The 20,185-nt window shown below is 41.0% G+C and overlaps 2 protein-coding genes across 3 annotated transcripts; both read right to left on the bottom strand.

Annotated features, from left to right (window-relative positions):
• Window positions 1-1,072: 1,072 nt before the first annotated feature.
• Window positions 1,073-9,750, bottom strand: LOC132993736 (mitochondrial basic amino acids transporter). Of its 2 annotated transcripts, XM_061063734.1 has the most exons (4): window positions 9,485-9,750; window positions 7,488-7,531; window positions 5,759-5,842; window positions 1,073-3,978 (listed from the first exon to the last, which is right to left on the bottom strand). In XM_061063734.1, exons 1-4 carry the CDS (start codon window positions 9,516-9,518, stop codon window positions 3,214-3,216), a joined length of 927 nt encoding a protein of 308 aa, XP_060919717.1. In that variant the 5' UTR covers window positions 9,519-9,750; the 3' UTR covers window positions 1,073-3,213. The 2 variants fall into 2 exon arrangements, with proteins under 2 accessions (XP_060919717.1, XP_060919718.1); XM_061063735.1 differs by lacking the exons at window positions 7,488-7,531; window positions 9,485-9,750 and adding an exon at window positions 6,132-6,156.
• Window positions 9,751-12,854: 3,104 nt separating this feature from the next.
• LOC132992869 (tryptophan--tRNA ligase, cytoplasmic) lies at window positions 12,855-19,967 on the bottom strand. Its single transcript, XM_061062424.1, has 11 exons — window positions 19,818-19,967; window positions 19,387-19,495; window positions 17,670-17,886; window positions 17,391-17,499; window positions 17,099-17,218; window positions 16,732-16,914; window positions 16,177-16,277; window positions 15,846-15,958; window positions 13,735-13,908; window positions 13,498-13,638; window positions 12,855-13,392 (listed from the first exon to the last, which is right to left on the bottom strand). Exons 2-11 carry the CDS (start codon window positions 19,483-19,485, stop codon window positions 13,234-13,236), a joined length of 1,416 nt encoding a protein of 471 aa, XP_060918407.1. The 5' UTR covers window positions 19,486-19,495; window positions 19,818-19,967; the 3' UTR covers window positions 12,855-13,233.
• Between the last annotated feature and the right edge of the window lie 218 nt (window positions 19,968-20,185).

Genomic DNA, 20,185 nt, shown 5'->3' with positions numbered 1-20,185 from the left:
GGCTGTTTGTAATTTAACATCTTAAAAAACACGACTAAAAGGCTCCGGTGCTTTTTCAGTCTCTGTTAAATGATGAAGGATGATATCAGTAAATAATCATTCATTTTAAGGGCTTTGTGTCAAATCATACATTTTCACAGGTTGATCTCTTCTCGAGGTGTGCAGCATGAGTTACCATGGCGATATACCCAGCTAAGGAGTGAACGACCTGCGTAGGACTGAAACACCGGAGTTAACCCTGAAGTGATCCTGATGAGTAGTTCAGGCTCCTGGTCATGGTGAATTTGAAGCTTGATCCAAAGGTAACTGGACTTCATCCAAGTCCAGTTGCCTTTGGATCAAGCTTCAAATCTACTTTAAGCTCCTAATGTAAGTAACACCTGCTCCTCAGTAACCACTAGAGGGCAGTCTTTCTTACCTCAAGGGCCTAAAACAAATCTACTCATCGTTTATCCTGCTGAAGGTTGTGTTCAGTCCTACAACTTGTTATGGTAATAGAACTCATGAATGTCTACAGCAGCGGTATTCAACTGGTGGGTCGGGACCCAAAAGTGGGTCGTGGAGCTGTTTTCAGTGGGTATCGAAGGTGTGCCTGACAGAAAAATGCTGTCATAAAGTCTATGAAGCATTTTTTTTAAGAAGTTGGTTTTGTTCAGTTTCTTCGTATCACCTGGGGTCCAAACTTTTTTTCATTAAACTTTATTAAATACAATTTAATTGATTGGTCTAAAGCAATGGAGGTTAAAAAAACAACCACCCAAAGACGGAGGAAGACAAAGTCAGCACACCAGACGCTCAACCTATTAACATTTGATGGTTATTATCACCACATTTAACATTTCAAGCCCTCGGCCTTCGTCAGACCTGTACAAGTGAGTAGACACACCTCCACATATAAATTATATACAACCCTTGAGGTCACCTGACAGGTCATGTGACACAAAGCAAGAAACAATATTCATTTACTATACAAGACAGGTACCTGATGTGTTTTTTGTCCAGTCCTCAACTTTTCAGATGTGCGCGCAGTTTGACATTTTCGTACAAAAAAGAAAAAAAAAACAGCCAAAAAGACCTGAAAAATGTGGCTTTTATTCACCATTCTTTCAAAAAAAATTATTCATATTGTGCATGGTGCTTTGGGGCATGATATTGTACACGGACAAGTGCAGAAGACAAAGGCACAATGAAAGACTTAAAGCCCTTTACAGAGAGACGTGACCCTCCACCGGTACAGCCAAGACACATGTACATGATTAAATAGAAGACCAAGCAGACAAACACAGACATGTGATTACAGTCAATCTTAACATTTACTCTTCAAGGATGACCTGGGAAAAATTCACAGAATGCACATTATTATGTCTTTGTAAGAAAAAGAAAAAAAAACAAAGGACAGTTTCCATGTGTGCAACTCAGACTGCAGAGAAGTAACAGCAGCTTCAGTTCTGCAGAAACAGACGTGAAGATGGACGAGTCATACAGCTTCACCACATTAAGTAACACGAGCAACCTGCAGTATTAAGCCTTTATTTGGCAATCATGGTCAACGCTTTATACCTTCAGACTGTGAAGTGTTTCTTACTGTGTTTGCCCTTTGACCTCTCATGACAGTCCTGGTGAGCAGGGGGGGGCAGAGGGGTCCTTAGCTCCTGTGCTGTGGTTTAAAAAGCCATGTGAGTCAGATTTACAAACTGAGAGCAAACAGAACCATTTGCACCAGAACCACCCCCCCTCTCTCCCTCTCCCTGATTTACCCACTTTTAACAAGTCATCCAGTTACACTGTAACACATTCTTACATTAGTGGTCAAACCATAAGGTGCCGTCTTTGGACACTGAACGATGTCCAACCAAAACGAAGGAAAATCTGCGTCACGTTTGGTTTTTCCAGACAACGACTGCGTCATGGGAAAACCAGTCGTTGAGATCACAAAAGAACGTGTGACAACTTGTTCATGTCGCCCGACGACGAGGCGACGTCTGAGCTTGTGATATTTCTACACGACGGTCAGAATCCAAAGAGGATCATTTGAGAAGACAAAGAGCCCGAGACACACACAGAATAACCTCAGAATTAAAACATCAGACAGCATCTGCAGCTCAAACATCCAGCCGCTTCCCTTTGTAACATTTTATATACACAGCTGTATCCTCAAAGATATTCAGATACATGTACAGGCAGAAGGAGCATGTGCATGTGTGTTGACAGTTCTTTGTGTTTGTAACATTTACAACTAATCACTTTGGCCCCGTGTCCACCTAGTGTCTTTTTTTTTTTTTTCTGTGCGGCCGCTCCGAACGCTCAAGTTGAAGATCTTTCAACTTTTCAGAAAGGCGCTCTTTTCCAAATGTATGACATTTCCTGTATTTTTGCCGCCTACAGATTGTCTCTTGTACCCACATCCTCTTTGCTCCGGGTCTGATCGGGGAAATAAACAATCTCAACTCTAAAACATACAGTAGAAAGTAACTGAGCAGTGTTGGTCACACAGCAGCCGTTGTTAACAGACTGTTGTCATAGCGACAGGACGGAGATTGCAGCGCTTTTTCTTCTCGGCGCACAAACGCTTCAGGACCAGAGATTCCTGCCCAGAAAAAGCGCGCTAGGTGGGCACGGGGTCTAAAATGCCAGGTTCACACTGGACCGGTAAACGGCTTAAAAAAATTTATTTAAAAATATTTCAATCACAAATCATTTCACCGTGGTTAGTTTGCAAAAAGAAACAGTGCAAACTGCAAACCCATTAATGTTTACAAAAATGCCAAACTGAAGTCAAGTTCTGTCTGTGATCAATAACGTGAGTGAATGTTTGATGATGGAGACCGGTTCGTAACAGACTCCAGTGTGACCTCAATGCAGGATTAAAGACAAAGTGTTTCTTTGACTCTCGATGTGACGCACATCTGTAACCTGTAACCCTCGCTGTACAGTTAGTGTGATACGAGAACCGCTGTAACCATCAAGTTTCCTAAATTAATGAAAAACTCAAAAAACAAGTATATAAAACCGAGGACATTTAAAAATAGACCATATTTACAAATGCAGCTTTTCTCTTAAAATATATATTATTTAAATACTACATGTGGTCACTTTGTTGATGCCTATCTGGGATCAGTCCAGCTCTCTGATTATAGACACCGGGTGAACAGATCATAGACCTGCATGAAGTTTAAACAAACTGGATGGATCAGCTGATGGCCGAGGCGGCGCTCACTGCTGCGCGAGCGGCTGCGCCTGCGTCTGCAGCTGGACGGCCTGCAGCTCCGAGTCCTGGATGCTACACTCCTGTCCCTCTCGCATGTACATTAGAAACAGGGTCACCGTGGCAAAGGTGGTCGCGTTCACCGGGAACGCCCGCAGCAGAGTGGACGTGAGTCCGCGCGAGAACACCCTCCAGCCCTCCTTCTTCAAGCTCTGCCTCACGCAGTCCATGATGCCGCTGTACTGGTTGACCCCGCCGACCCCGTCCGCCTGAAGACGGGACTTGATCACATCCACGGGGTAGGTCGAGAGCCAGGAGGCGATCCCCGACATCCCGCCGGCGAACAGCAGCTTCAGGATCATGTAGGGGTCGTCCGGCTCGCAGCCCAGGGAGCGCGTCAACGTGTCATAGGTGAGGAAGTACACCCCGAAGCCGGGCGTCTCGCGCAGCAGGGTGGTCACCATGCCGCGGTTGATGCCGCGGATTCCCTCCTTGTTGTAGATCCTCACCAGACAGTCCAGGGAGTTCTTGTACAGCTTCCTCTTGGACTTCTTCTCGCCGGTCCCTTGCAGCTGCATGCGCGTCTTGGCGAGCTCCATCGGGCAGCAGATGACACACTGGATGGCGCCGGCGGACGCTCCGGCCAAGAACTGGTTCAGGGGCGTGTCGCGGCCGAGCTTGCGCATGGCGTTGCCCTGGACGCCGAACACGATGGCGTTGATGAAGGTCAGGCCCATCATTGGAGAGCCGATGCCTTTGTACAGACCGAGCATCTGCAGACACAGAAAGAGATTATTATCATTCATCAGGATCTCTTCTGAACGTAGGAAAGATTATTCTGATCGCATGAACTTAGAAATTAATTCACACTAATACATCAGTTAAGTTGGAACACTGTATTCCTTCAATTACGTCTTGAAGTCACTCCAGTGAATGTCGTCATTTTGAGTCAGCTTGAGCTGCAGAGTGGAGAAACGTGTCGAGTCTAAGGGATGTAAAGATTAATCGTAAAATCGGGATAAATCGATTCAAAGGTGTCCAGATTCACATTGGTACTCTGAAAAATAAGGTGAGAGTGGAGGCTAGTAGATTTACAAATTGAGGACGCACCACCGTCTTTTAAACCGCAAGTGTGAAAGCATTTTGGCTTCCCCCATCGAGACAGAAAATGAAAGAGGTGAGAAGATAACAGACGAGATGAAAACTGTGTGAAAACAATACAAGAAGACGGGGAACTACACAAACAGCACAAACAACATGACGCAGCGTTCAACCCACACCACAAAGAGAAGCTCCAATCACCTCCCCTTGTTGAGAAAAACAAACATTAAGAAGGTCAAACCACACTGACAAGCAGGTTTCTTTTTCACTCATCGTTTGTCTACAGTCTCATTTTGTAAAGTAAATAGTGAGAGAATCGTAACATGAGTTGAGTAAATTGTTACATCCTTAGTCAGTCTTAAAATGTGAAATGACTATTTTTTTGTCCAAAACTTAACGATTAAAAACGTGTTGATAACTCGATTTTACAGATAAGGAATGTGCTCACCCGGTGAGCTCACTCTATTTTTTGACTGATGATGCACAGGGCAGATTAAGAAATCCTGAAGAATATTTAAAGCTCCAAAATAACTGTGATTAACACCAGTTGTGTTTCTTGTAAAAAGGGAAGATTGATGAGAAAGTCAGCTGAAGTTACTGGAATCTGTAAAGTGCCTGTACTGACACTTCCTGAATAAAAAAAAAAAAGTCCTGCACAGTCAAAGTGAAATTGAATCCTTTAAATCAGGAGCCATCGACTACATTTGCATAAGGGCCAGCTTTTTCTTGACAAACACTAAGGGGGGGGGGGGGGGGGGGGGAAGACTTTAAAATATGCTTCCACATGAGCGTGACAGCTGTCAAGCCTGATGTGAAGTAGCGGTGTCAAAAGGGAAATATCATTTCTCTCATTAACTTAATCGAGTATTTCAGCTTTGAGATTTTATTTTGATGTTTACTGAGTTATCACCCAAGATGATTTATATTCTGGGGCCCGGGTGGGAAGCTTTGGTGGGACAGGATGTTCTTTAAATCATTCAAATATAAATCTGCCAGTAGATACTCATTGATGAAAGAATAAACAGTTTGATTTGAAATGACGCTGAAAGAGAAAACCGTGCTTTTTAATGTTTAACTACTAGAGAAGTACAATCTAATACTTCCATGTGAAACTTGAGATTTCACTCAGACCAAGCTTACTCCGCTTGGCTCAAAAGGCAACGTGTCCAAAGCTTTATTTAGCCGGTGGCAGGAATAAGGTCCTCTTTGACCCTGGCTAACACACACACACACACGCCCCCCTAACATCCCATGTTAGGAACCTGCTGGCTGAAGTCTGCAGGACTGACACCCGACCCTCTAAAAATCAGGGCAGTGGCAATGCGTCACATTGGCACGGAGAGCTGTGCGGCACATGGCGATGATGCACACATTGCATAACGGCTATGACAACATTTGATCCAAAAAGAAGTCAAACATTTGGAGCATTTCAAATAAAATAAACAAGCTCACCGATTCCTGGCGTATGATTGACTGGAAGCAGTGATACGTCCCGCGGTACAGAGGTCGGTCCACATTTTGAACTTGAAGTCTCACCTGCAGACGACAGAACTCGTTTCAAAGTTGTGTAACATAGAAACACGGACAAAGAGGCTACAAAGCACATATGGTGATACATATTTAAATGTACAAGCAGGCAAAAGGAGATTTAAAAATGTTCTTTTCAGGGTGGAAAAAAAAAGGATGCAATATGAGGGAGAGAAAATTAACCGAGAATGGAGTTATATAAAAAATACAAAAGGTCTTTTTCCTTTTATTTCTACAGGTCAAGACAAGACATGAGGGGAAAGTGGAGAGTGAAAGAAAAGACCTTGACCATACTTACTAGGTCACATTTCCATGGAGAGGTTGTTTATTTCTCTCTCTCATCTACAACACAGTGACACTGCTGCTGTTAAAGACAGCTCGCCCCCCACAGACACGGGCTCAAGAGGAGAAATGACATTGAAAAGCAAAAGTATAAAAAGAGCGACAACCTGACCATTCACCATCTCTGTGTTTATGTCAGGGAAGGCTGTAATTTTCAAACGACTCGAGTTGCTATATTTACCGGCTTTGACTTTCAAACACTGGACGGGAATGCTTCAGAGACGCAGACTAAAAGGACTGCAGCCTTACATGCAAATTCTGGTTTCAGACATTCAAAAAGAAGACATGTGATGTTTGAAACCACACATAATAGAAACATAGCGATCTTTTTTGTAACCTTGCATTTGTGACTTTATCAAAATGTCATTCTGATAAAGAAATGCTGGATTCAGAGTTCACTTACGTTTGAATCTCTGTGACTTTCTGTGACACTTAAAAACAATAAATGCAACAGCTGGTTACTGAAGCCTCCAATTAATGTCAGTTTCATTAGAATTTATAAAAGGAATCAAATTCTCCTCTGGTTTTTAAGCTATAATACATATTAGAGCCCGACTGATTTATCCGCCAGCCGATAATATTTCAGCCGATGTTAGCACATCCAGTGACTATCGGTATCGGCTAATTTTAATCACATATGCACCGATATTTCTAGATTTATTCACCAGTCAAATAGCATTTAATTTGAGTTTCATTGTCATACACTAGTAGTTCTCTTTCACCAGCAGAGGGCGCTGTGTGGATTACAACAAGCATTATCACCCTCCAGAGTGTCAAGCTGTGATGTGCGTACACGCGCAATTACTTTTTTTTAGTTGAGTTACCATGTTGTCTTTATTATAGCTCTTTTCCAGAAGTGTTTGACTGCACTGGAGGGATCAATGCAATAAATGTGTACATGCATATCTATCTATCTCTACAGATTTCATACATCCAAGAAAGATATCGGCTGACATATCGGTATCGGATTTTTTCTCTCACCAATATCGGTATCGGCCCCATAAATTTTATCAGTCGGGCCCCAATATTTAAAACATGATCTAACGAGATGAAATATCTTTGACTGTCTGTGCTCACATAATCCTCTTGCCCAGCTTTGTTAATCCTGGTGAAGGATGACTAACCTACTGTAAGCATACCTGGATTTAAATTAAAGCAGAGACATGGAAATTACCACTGAGACTTCTAAATTACAACAGAGACTTCTTAAATTACAACAGAGACTTCTAAACTCACAGTCAAGTGCTGGATCATTACATTGCCTAACATGAGTAAACAATGAACAGGACAGAAGAGAAAAGAAGACACCCACCTTCACAGTGTCAAACGGATGTCCAACCAAAACACCAGCAGCACCTGAAATGTAAAAGACCAGATGAAGATTTACAGAACAAAACGTGATTACTGCTCATCTTCCTACAACGGCTGAAGTGCGGCCTCGTCGTCGAAACCCGTCACAGTCACAAGTCTCATTTTGGAGAAAAGGGTTGCTCATGATCAGGAGGCTCCTCTCACGTGGGAACAGCAAACATACACACCACCCCGAGGCTGCACTGTACTCGGTGACGAAAGATCACCAGCAGCCTGTCCTTGACATATACCTACGAGCCAAAAACCTATCACACCACCATTACTTACTGAGTCAACCTGTCAGCCAAGAGGGATCGTATAAAACAGTACAGTAACACTCAGGGCAAAATGTTTGACTTGACAGAATTTCTAAACCAGCAACATTTAGCGGAGTTTGTTTAATCTTTAACTTTGAGAAACACCTAAATGTGTACGGTTATTTAAATATTACAAATGTGTGACTTCTTTCCCCTGCACGTCTGTTATATATAAACATTAGTATACAACAATACTTTGAATAAAATGACAATTTTCAACACTGACAAATGTTAGTGACGTACGCTTGACCGATTAATCGCCCGACCGATAATTCGGCCGATATCAGCGCATCAAGTGACTGTCGGTATCGGCTTATTTTATGAGATATACGCCGATATTACTTACTCACCAGTCAAATAGCATTTAATTTGAGTTTAATTGTATTACACTAGCCGTTCTCTTTCACCAGCAGAGGGCGCTATATGGATTATAACAACCATTATAACTCTACAGAAAGCTGTGATGCACGTACACGCACAGTTATTTTCCAGTCGAGTGACCGTCTTCATCAGATATGTGTTTGATAAACTGCATTTGAGGGATCAACACAATAAATGTGTATATCTACATCTACAGATCTAAGGAAGATATCGGCCGATAAATGTGTTTTTTTTTAAATTCCTCATATCGGTATCGGCCCCAAAAATCGCATATCGGTCGAGCCCTACGATAGCACGTTGTATCGCGCAGGCCTTCTGATATAACGGTGGGTGTAACCAGCTCATTCTGGGAACATTGTGGCATTTATAAATCAGTAGTGAAGAACTCAAACGTACCATAACGAAAAACACAAAACAGGCTATACGTCTCAGTCTAACGCATCACAAGTACCTTCACTAACCGAGATCCAGATCTGCTTGATTTCCTACATTTTAACCGAGCTCTCGGTGTAACAGTAAAGATTACAACTTTAAAAAAAAAAAAAAAAAAACAACCCCTGTGCTCTGAAGTGAAACTATTTGAGTCCCTTGGTGTGCTGAAACAAAATTGGGAGTGCTTGGCCTTGAGCGAAGACAAAACAGCTGCCAAGACTCCCAGAGGCTTTAAGGTGAGGCTACATTCAAACAGAAAGGGCATGGTGAACTTCTGCTCTGAAAATGAGGGGGGGGGAGGTGACTCCCTAAGCAGGTATGATGTGTTTTGCACAAGGCTGTGTAATGATACCTCATGTGGGGGAAAATAAAAAAGATGTTGCCATTTCCTATTTTTGTTTTTGACCCTCTACTAAGACACTTTCGTTTTCTTTTTTGAGTTTAGATATATTTCCCATGTAAGTACAGTATATGTCTTGTATGTCATATTACAAATAACAACACAGGACCACTCCCTGCTGTGTGTGTGTGCGTGTGCGTGTGTGTGTGCGTGTGCGGGTGTGTGTGTGTGTGAGACACAGGTGTGGAATGCAACATCAAAGATACATCCCGCGTTGCAACATAACTTAATGCTACAATGTTACCAAATGGTTATACCACACTGTTATGTGTTTCTTTATGTTGCACACACCGGAAACTCACTTTACTTCACAGCTCGAGCGACCCACGCGTTGCTTGGAGACGCACCTTGAATGCTAATGCTAACTTGTTAGCTTCCACTTTGTTAACCCCCTGCTAACGTGGCCGGCTACTTCAGGCTTTCACTTACCTCCAATGCAGCCCGCAGCGAAGTCCAATGCCATTCCCTCAAAAAGTCAAACAGATGAAATGTCTCCGAGCTAACTCAGTGTTATTATTTACAAAAGCCTTTTTTTTTTTAAGTTTGCACTGTGTTGAAAAAAGTGAGAAAAGTTGGGCTTCAAACTATGACAGATAAAAAAAAAAAATGTTGCTGATGTGTCCTCACTTCTCACTACTGGAAGTGCTCTTTCTGCCAAACCTCTGCTATTTCTGTTGGTGCAGGGGGAGGGGGCGGGGGCTCCGTGTGGGAGAGACGAGGAAGAAGCGTGTTTGCTCTTTTTTAAGACAGCCCAATAGGATGAGGACGCAGGAGACAACTCCCCTAGCGGCTGCCCTCCGCCCCTCGCCTCCATTGGCTGCTGCCCGGTGGAGCAGCCGAGGACACTTTCAAAACTGTGACTGCTGCTGCACAGTCAGAATCAACAGTGTTATCAAGGTGCCCGACATCCGGGTGTCAGTGTCCAACTAGGATGCGTTTAGTGGGAAGGGGTGTGCAGGATGTCTATGGAGTTAGATCAGTCTCAATATTCACAAATGCACACAGAAGGATTCACAAATATATTTCATTCTATATAAATGTAAAACAAATCCACAAATCAAAAAATTTGATTCACAAATGGATTTCTGATTCACACACAAATATTTATAGTTTTGTGTATATGTAACAGAAATCCACAAATGTATCATATTTCATATTTCATTTCATATTTGATTTATTTGCTCAATTCAGTGTTTGGTTTCAACACCATAATACACAACAAAAACATATTTTCTCATAATGCTGAAACACTGTTCATGAGCAAACAGGAGCAGGAATAACAACACACAAGAAAGTGTTTAACAGAATATGATGACTAACCTGCTGGACCCCAGTGAAAAAAAGTCTTGGACACGCCCCTGGCTCTTGGCATACAAAGTGCTTTAAGTTGATAGATAGATAGAATCTTTATTATCATTGTATACAAGGACACAACAAAACTTTGTTAGCAGCAATCCTAAACAGCAGCGTTTACAAAAACAACAACAACAAAAATATATTTGTGGTGAAATGAAAGAGAAATATGCAAAAAGTGTCCAGAGTAATTGCTGTTCAGTGAATGAATGATAATAATAATAAATAAATGGACAGTTGTGGTGACTGAAAGAATATATACAGTTATTATTTTTGCAGTGACTGGATGAGTAAATAAACAGTTTTAGTGCAATGAATAAATAAATAAATAAATAAATAGACAGTTAAAGTTAAAGTGCAGTGACTGAGTAAATAAATAGACAATTATAAAGCAGTGAATTACAAAGTTATTGCACAAGTAATATTGAACAGTTAGCAGCGGTTGGGTGATTATTGCACATTGTATTCCCGTCTTTTTTTGGGGGGGGGGGGGGGGGGGGTGTTTATGGGTTGAGGAGTTTGATCCACAGCTCTGGGATAGAAGCTGTTTTTTTTAGTCTGTTTGTCCGTGTGCGGATGGTCCTGAGTCTGCCTGAGGGAATGGTGGTGAACATACAGTGTCAGCTGTACAGCCGTACGTCAGGATGCTCTCGTTTGTGCAGCAGTAAAAGTTCTTTACAGCAGATTGCGAGGGAGTCTGTTGCGCCTCAGGGTCCTTCAGGAAAAAGAGGCGTTGCTGTGCCTTCTTCATCAGGTGTGCTGTGTTCAGGCTCCATTTGGTTTTGGTTTCCTTTTACTATTGTATGTTCCGTCTGTGCTTCATTACATGTGGCTATAGCCTAAATAAAGTAAAACAAGTAAGTAAATGGAATGAAAAGAAAATGTAATTAAATAAGTTATAACTACATTACGAGTTGTTTATAAGTTCCCTGAAATGTTAATCCATTCTGAATAACTATCCTATCCTTCTTTATGAATACATCAAGTTTAGTCCCCTTGAGTTAGACCAGGGGGTCCCAAAGTTTTTCAGCCTGCAACCCCCACTATAACGGTGCTAGAGACTGGGGACCCCCATTGTCCCTGGAGGTGGTTCAAACATTTAACATTAGGCCAATCAAAACACTGGCATTAACATACCACACAATAGCCCAAACACCGTCATATTGTTTTTAGTAATTTTTTGTAAGAAACGCTAGAAGACGAACACACGCAGTCTCTTGAACTAGTTTTTTAAATGTTATTTTCCCAATAATAGATAAAATAAACAATTTGAAACCCTTTTAATACGTTTTTTGGGAGAAATCTCGCGACCCCCACTTTGGGAACCACTGAGTTAGACAATGAGATCCTGCTTATCGGTACAGGCTTACGCTCTTAAGATTAATGTAAAAAAAAAAAAGAAAAAATCCCGGAAAAAATTGACATGCATAGCACAATGATTTAAACTGACACACAGAGAGCAAAACCTCTTCTCAAGTCTCCAAAAGTCTAAACACATTTTCTGCTTTGCACACATTTTGCAATTCAAAATGGCACTTTTTTAAATGCACTGAACACGGTTCTCTGCATAAGACACAACAATCTGACATAAAGTCACACGTTTGCCATTTCAAAACACTGCCATTCAAAATGATACTACATGCGCTAATTGGCCAAACACCTCAATGGTTAATTGTTATCACTTCAATCAGGAAGTAAGCCCTGTGAAAAGACCACAAGTGAGCGCCTTTTTTTTTACAACAACAATGGAAGACTTTGCAGAGAGAGGAAGAGGAAGAGGGAGGGTGAGAATGAGAGGAAGAGGAAGAGTGAGAGGTAGGGGTAGCGCTGGTAGAGGAGCTCATGGCCAAAGAAGAAAACAACTTTCAAATGAAATCAGAGCGACCTTAGTTGATCATGTCATCAACCATGGGCTGACAATGTGAGAGGCTGGACAGAGAGTGCAGCCCAACTTGAGCCGTTTTACTGTACTGGTATATGTTGCACTGACTTGTTTGGTGAAAAATAAAAAAACAAATGTTTCAACAGCATGAGTGTGTATCTGCAAATATTTCTGTGCATGTGAACAATCTGACGAATTTTCTACAATTCAAACTATTTTAGTATTATGGCAAAGCATACTAAAGATGAGAGTGCTTTTCATTATGCCCAAGAGTGTGTATTTAGTTAGACAAAAATCTGGTAAAATGAATTAAGTGTGTGCCATTTGGTGCAAAAGTTTGATTTTGATAATGCTACATGTAGTTTTGGTTGCAGTGCTTCATTTAGCAGGATATTTGAGGTATTTTGCAGTTTGTGGTTTTGTGAATTGTGTTAAGTATTTTGATAAAACCAGCCTAGTTTGCAAAATTGTGTTTTAGCAATTGGAAAAAACTGTAATCATCCTAATTTTTCAGAGAGAATATGTGATTGTGTCGTTGGTTATGAAGCAGATTTAGCAACAATATACATTTTTATTCCGCTTTATTGAACCTGAAATGAGTTCAGGCTGAGGAGCAGGACCCATGTGACGTTGCAGCAGTGCTGCAAAACACAAACACTTCATGAAGATACATGTGTACATTTGGTGCAGTATGATGCTAACAAGTAGCATGATGGTTAGCATGAAGGCGCGTCCATACTTAGTTCAACAGATAAGTACATCATTGCTTTGTACATTTACATTTGACATTTGTCTTCATCCCTGATGCTAACTATTTTGTAAAATGTCCTTCTTCACTTTACAAATCACAACATTTGAAATGGAAAAAGCTGGAACAATGGTTTTGTTGTTGGACTGAAATAAGTGATGTAATCACCCGTGACATCTAAGCTGCTCAGTTGGGCTACAAGTTAAAATTTAAAGGCCTGGGTGTCATAAACTGCTGGACCATCTCCTCTGTGACTTGTTTGCGTCGCTCTTGGTGCTGGGAAATCATTGGCTGCAGGAGTTCAGTCAACATCTTCTTCAGTTCACCAGTTAGCAGAGCTCCACTTGCATAGTCCTGCAGAGAGGATGTACAGATGTCAAGGGGAAGTCGATATTTTATAAGAGAGTTTACAAAGAGTACAAGAAAAGTTTTTATTATTTCTGGTCCACATGCCCTCACCTGTTTGATCTTCTCCAGTTGTTCATCGTCCTCTAAGAAGAAGGTCAAGTACATGAAGGAAACGTCAACGTCTGGGTTTCCACCGTACTTCCTGTGCTCTTCCACTGTGTCCTTTCCTCCCGAGAATGCATGTTTGTTGATCTGGGATCATGATTAAAAAGGTCAGATGAGTCAGTTTAACAGCAAAAGGGCAAAAATCTATTTGACAAACAAATAACTCCTGACTAACAGAAGCACCTTGTTTTTGATTTGTTTAGGAGTGTCAGTGAGGAAGATGGAGGAGTTGGCATCGCTGGCGCTCATCTTTGTCTGCGCGCCCTGCAGGGCCGGGAAGAAGGTGGAATGCAGCAGCGCCGGCTTGAGATAACCGATTCTTGGAGCTACATCGCGGGTCATTCTGAAGTAGGGGTCCTGATGGAGCGAGACGATAAGACACGATTACATACAATTGCAAAATATGACCCTGGTTCATACGCACTTTTGTTACCCATAGACCATAATGCTGTAGCCGATATCAGCAGCCACGTTTCACAACCTCTCTTCCTGCAGGACTCGGGGATGTGGATTAACACGTTGGTTACTCTTTACCAAGAAACAAAGGAACTGATCAATGATTTAAGTCTCCCTCTCAGACAGGCTCTGGAGGACAGGATATTATAAACTTTTACAACGCATTGAGTAAACAACCAAGCGGAAACAGAACACTCTGCTATCTACGAATGTGACCGAAACCAGTCTCTGCAAAGTCGTAAAAATTGACCGTCTGTTTTAAGGACTGCTGGAAAGCTGATTAAACCACAGCGTTCAATTCTGCATCAAATGAACATTTATGTCTTTCTTCATCTAGATATTTGTAATTGTCACATTGAATGTATTGCAATCATCTTTTTAAACTCAAAATCTGATCTTCAGAATACAAATAAAAGTTATAATAGTTTTAATAGGAATTTGACGTGGAGCGCTACTGCCATCTAGTGTTAGAATATCCATGAATACGTAACCTTCATAATTATACATTTAGACGTGTTATAAAGCATACTCTTTGATATTAGCTATAGAAGGTGTTATTTAAAGACACCAATTTATTTCCCTACTTTATTAATATGTCTTATTAAGAATGTTGACTGTATAACATGTTTTTGTTCACCTACAGGCTGGGATTAACTGAGGATGTTCCCAGGTGGTGTGATTTTCATCTCAACATGAATCTGATAGAAATGCTTGTCTGAATATATGACGTGAACCTACATCAACGTGGATCTGATAGAAATAATATCGAATTGAATGTATGGTGACGTATATATGTTTAGATTCTTATTCTTAATCTTATTGAGTAAACTCGGTTTAATTTAAACAATTGTCCTCCGGTCAGAGTGGGGCCCGCCGGTGGCCCCGCTCCTCTCCTCCAGCTGATAAAAGTTCAAGACTCAGCTCAGATCTCCAGTTGAAAGTTTTCAAGAGCTTCAGCTTCTTGCTCGCTTCTCTTTGGACTTCAGTTTCGAATCGCTTCTTTTAAGTTTGTGCCGTAGAGACGACTCTCTGCCGAACTTTTATTTTCAACGCACATTTTTGGACTCTGGCTCAAGCAAGGCTTTTGAACTTTCTTCTCCAAGGTCTTTGCTCTTCATTTTTGAACGCCAATTCCTTAATTTGGATTCATCGAGATGGCCATCCGGTTAATCTGATTTGGAAATTGACGTATCAAAAGACTCTTTAATATTTTTCCTGTTGGATCCTCTTGGAACTTCTGAGACGACGGCTAAACCAAGGTTTCAATCTCCATCCCAGCTGCATACTCCGACCCAGGTGTCAATGCATCTAATCTGGCCCGTGGACCTCTCTGGTAGCCCTGGAGGGGAAAACTTGTCGGAGACTGAAACGCAGGACCAGCCGGCGGAGTTCAATCGAACACAACTCACAGTAAGGGCGATGGTTCACAGCTGGTGTTGGAAGATTAAGTCGTGAGTCGTGTCTATTCAGAACCCTCCTTTAAATCCAAATGGAATCCCAAAATTTGTTTATCAACTTTTTCCCTTTGTGATCATTTGTTGATTAAGTCATTCAAACAATACTGCGTCTTATCTCATTACTAAATATATAATGTCACCATACGTTATAATTGCATTATCCTGATCATAATAATCATATTCTTTATCTGTTTCATCTATACCTTATTGTTTACCCCTTTTTACATTACATTTTACACATAAAATTCAGAACTTTGTCTGTGTGTATGAAACTGACTGATTAATTAATTAACTTATACAGTTAAAGTTATTTTCTAAATCCAAGGTTGAATAAAGATATAATATCTTAATAAATGAATTGCGCTACAATGCTGTCCTGACCTGGTCTATGGCACAGGGGATGAGACACTGGACGTCCTTTCTACTTCCAAAGATCTTTGGGAACGAGCTACTGAAGGACGGGGCGGCCTGGATGGCCGGGAAGCTGATCTTTCCTGGAGGAATACAAAATATTGAACACCATAAAAAAACGACAAAGTATTGAGACAATTACGCTCTAAATGTAAAATTATGACACAAAAATTACAACACACAATTTTCTATTAAACAAAAAGTCATATTTTGTTCTCTCCTCAACGCAATACAAGTAGAATTCAATGATTACTCAAAAAAAAATGTCTCTTAGCATGAAGTTTTTTTTCCAGTTTCTTACCGATGCAGTCACTGTCTGTAAAGCCAAAGATGCCTTTGACCTGGTTAAATGTCACATGCTTCTGAACCTTTACAACGTTCCTGTAGAATTCAGGACATGCACTGCAAGAAAAAGAAATATTACTACATTAAAAACACACAACAAAGTCAGACTCAAATATTAATAATGTTTGCTAACGTGTGCTTATTAGGGCTGGGGATCTTTGGGTGTCTCATGATTCGATTTAGAATCTATTTTCAATTCATAACGATTCTGGATTAATGGATTCAAAGTCTATTTTTGAATAAGTACATACTTCAGGATCTACTCCAGTTATCTGTGAGACTGGCTGAATTTCTTTCTGCTCCATTTAGCATTCTACTGAGTTAAAGAGCTAGCCTAAGCACTTAGCAGGGAACGACTGATTCGCCCCCCCAAAAAATAATAATCGATTTTTGGAAGTTATGAATCTATTTAAAATCTCACAAGATAAGAATCTTGATTTTTACATAAAACATTTTTTTTCCACCTCTAGTGTTTATATTTCCTGAATACATTTCTGTTGTCATATGTTACCCCATGTAGCCGAGGTCAGAGAAGATAAAGGTCTTGTTGACGTCAAAGCCACATGCGATGATGTCTTTGGCATTCTCCACAGCGAAGCGTTGGCACTCCTCTAGTGATAGATCCTTCCACAGGTACTTCTCATCATCGGTCAACTGGATCACCAGGGGGATGTCAAACACATCCTGCAACCATCTGCAACGAGGAGGTAAGACTCAACTATACTGTTGAATTGATGTTTAATTAAAAAGAAAAGTATTTCCAGCTGCACATGAAAAGCTCTGGAATTTATCTTAAATTTTTGCACAGCTGATTAAAAGATTAAGCCTAACATCTCTTTTTTTTTTTTTTTTTTTAGCATTACGGAGGTAGATCTCACTTGGTGAAGATGAAGGGGATGAGGTGACCGACGTGCATGGCCTCCGAGGATGGACCTCGGCCAGTGTAGAGGTAAAAGGACTTCTGCTTCTCGTACGCGTCCAGCACCTGATGCATGTCTCTGCCAGAAACAGTAGGAAGAGCTAAGTGAGGGACATCCATGGTCAAAGGTTCATCTTTGTATGCTGACATATCAACAACAACTTAATAACTAAATGCAGGTATCAGGAATGAGAAAACATAAAACGCTCAGGTCACCTTGATGCTGAACTTGTTGTTACAGAAATGCTAACCTGTGTGAGAAGAAGATTCCTCTTCTTAGAAAGTGGTGTGGTCTCTGTCCTGAGACTTTTTCTATTCTGTCCACGAGCTCCTGGTCAATTTTACTACTGCCAAACCTCACTGATGGAAGAGAAAACACAATGTGAAATTATTAAACTGCAGTAGAGCTTTACTGGCACAATGCCCTTAAAGTATCGCTATCATCATTAGTATTTAATTTCATGTATTAACAGATTAACAAACCAAACAAATATGTTTTCAATAGAACTTGTATCTTATTTAAATCTTGCCTATGAGTTTGTCGTAATCCACTCCCTTGGCGTTGGTGGTGGAAACGTTCCACGGGTCGACCGTGTCTTCGTCATCAGCGCCTTCCGTTGCAGGCCTGTTGTCGGGGGCGACAGAGTTTTCTGAGGGCGGGGAGCCTGCTTTGTAATCCTGACCTGTCACCTGTTTGTAGTCCACCTTCAGCTGTAGTAGCAACTGGACGGCAGCATCGACTTCAGCCTGGGGAACCCAAAAAATAAAAAATAAAAAAAATCAGACAAAACAAACACCAACAGGATTAAGTGGCACTGATGAAGCATCACGTGATATCTTTGAGGGGTAAATCCACTCAGATTTTACAAAGTTTAGAGGAGATTTCTGCATTATCCCAGATACGTTTACGGAGAATGCACTGTCATCTAGTTTGCGCTTCTAAAAAAAGTCAACGGCAATGTTCCTTTAAAATACAATGCACAACTAACCAGCTATGAAACTATTACAACTTTTAATTGATACTCCTTTCTGACTCAGAAAAAGTCACCTTGATGGCAATGTTTATAAAAAATATAGTTATTCCCTGAAACTATGAAGCAGACCAGCTTACCATGTTCTCAAACATCCAGCAGGGAAGCAAATTAGCTCCCTGTCTGTAATGGTACATGGGTTATGCTTCATATCATCATATTGCTCACCTCTAGTGCAATACAATCTTAAATACAGTTGCTTTGCGGTACTTATGCAGAAATGTCAAAACTTCTTCATTTAAATTTACATTTACAGGCTATGTTTTAAACCCAAATTACACCAGAGGTAGAGACCATTGATCGTTATTTAGAATAAAAGATTCTACAATTCTACAATTCACTGAGCAGACGCTTTTATCCAAAGCGACGTACATCAGAGAGTAAGTACAACACGAGCAAGGATCTAGAAAACAAGGGAACAATGTCAGTAAGAGCAAACGATCAGCTTTGAGTCTGAAACCAGTGATAAAATATTTCTGGATTTCATGGTATTTCATTTGATATATAAAAATTGACCTGAGGGCCACATTGAGGGTTGACGAGGGCCGCATGTGGGCCCCCGGGCCTCCAGTTGCCCACCCCTGCCCTAATATGAGCAGAATGCTTCCTCTCTCCTGTGATCTAAAATTAAAAGATCTCCTAAAATGAGATGAATCTTTGTGTCCCAAGTGTGACCTATCTATCTCTTTTAAGAATAATAGAATAGAATTACTTTATTGATCCCAAACTGGGAAATTGTGGCGTTACAGCAGCAGGTTATCCAACACACAATATGAGTAAAAAACACAATGTGAGCAATCTAAACACAAAGATTTCTCAAGCTTATAGTATGCATATCTATACCTAATTCCCCTAATACAGGGATGGGCAACTTTGGTCACAGCAAGGGGCCACATTCATTTAATTCTGACTGCCAGGGGGGCAAATTATAGTATACAAAAAACGATAATAGTCTCAAATTTAACTCAACATATACCAGTGATAAAATATTTCTGGTTTTCATGATTTCATGGCAGATTTTGTCATATAAAAATTGACCTGAGGGCCACATTGAGGGTTGACGAGGGCCGCATGTGGGCCCCCGGGCCGCCAGTTGCCCTCCCCCTGGTCTAGTCAGAGACTTTGGGACCCTTAGATCAGATCTTCAAAATGTTTTCCCAACATTTACAGACCCATGTTATGTCTAGTTATTACATGGTAGTGCACAAATTCTCACCTTCTCAGCTTTGGCTGTTTTCAAAGCTCTGACTCTGTCTCCCTGTGCAGTCAGCTGCTCGTACAGCTCCATCGGACCTTCTCCCTCACAGTCCGTCATCGTCTTCACTCTGACAACGAAAGCAGCACTGAAGTTTAAACACAGTGACCGGATATACCTGTGACGTAGATACAAGTTAAATGCTCCTGATTAGCTATTGTCTGGAGTCACTGAGGCTTTGACTACTTAAGCGTTACTGTATCTCCTGCCACTGCAGTTGAGATGAATCCCATATGTGACAAGCCACACATCACAAGCTATAAGAGCTAGAAAATCGTTTGATATCTCCGGGTTTAACTCTTTCTGCTGCATAAATAAAAACAAATCTATTTTTTTTTATAATCAAATTCAGTCACAAGAGAAGCTGCAGAATGACAAAATACCCGCCGTACCGTACAGTTTTCCTCACACAGCTGACAGCTACCTCATTCAACTTGCATCAGCCCAGCCTGTGTGGTGTCGTGTTCGGGTCAAATCCTTCCCTGGCAAAACAGTTCCGTTTATGAAAGTACCAAAGCAAAATTGCCACGTTATGATATCTTGCATGTATATCTAAAATGCAGACATTTTTTTTGTTTTTTTTAACTAAATAGTGTTAATTACACAGGAAATCCAAGATGTATAATAACTGTAAATTCATAAACAGCGATACAAAACTGACGTGAGGGACCGTCGCTTCGGTTCCTATTACCGGCTTTCAAAATAAAAGCTTTTACACTGAGGCTGCGTCTGGCGTGCGTAGACTAATCGAAACATTGCT

This window comes from Labrus mixtus, chromosome 18 (assembly GCF_963584025.1).
Source record: "Labrus mixtus chromosome 18, fLabMix1.1, whole genome shotgun sequence".
Classification (NCBI taxonomy): Eukaryota; Metazoa; Chordata; class Actinopteri; order Labriformes; family Labridae; genus Labrus; species Labrus mixtus.
This window is presented reverse-complemented; position numbering and strand designations above follow the sequence as displayed.

Bases quoted from the DNA above. Each gene is read 5' to 3' on its own strand.
- LOC132993736 (XM_061063734.1), bottom strand. From the start codon at position 9,518: ATGGCATTGGACTTCGCTGCGGGCTGCATTGGAG. The intron at 7,532-9,484 runs GTAAGTGAAAGC...TTTACATTTCAG, and splicing joins CGCTGCGGGCTGCATTGGAG to GTGCTGCTGGTGTTTTGGTT. The intron at 5,843-7,487 runs GTGGGTGTCTTC...TGTCGTCTGCAG, and splicing joins ATCCGTTTGACACTGTGAAG to GTGAGACTTCAAGTTCAAAA.
- LOC132992869 (XM_061062424.1), bottom strand. From the start codon at position 19,485: ATGACGGACTGTGAGGGAGAAGGTCCGATGGAGCTGTACGAGCAGCTG. The intron at 16,915-17,098 runs GTGAGATCTACC...TCCTCGTTGCAG, and splicing joins ATCCCCTTCATCTTCACCAA to ATGGTTGCAGGATGTGTTTG. The intron at 16,278-16,731 runs GTAACATATGAC...TTTTTCTTGCAG, and splicing joins TCTGACCTCGGCTACATGGG to TGCATGTCCTGAATTCTACA.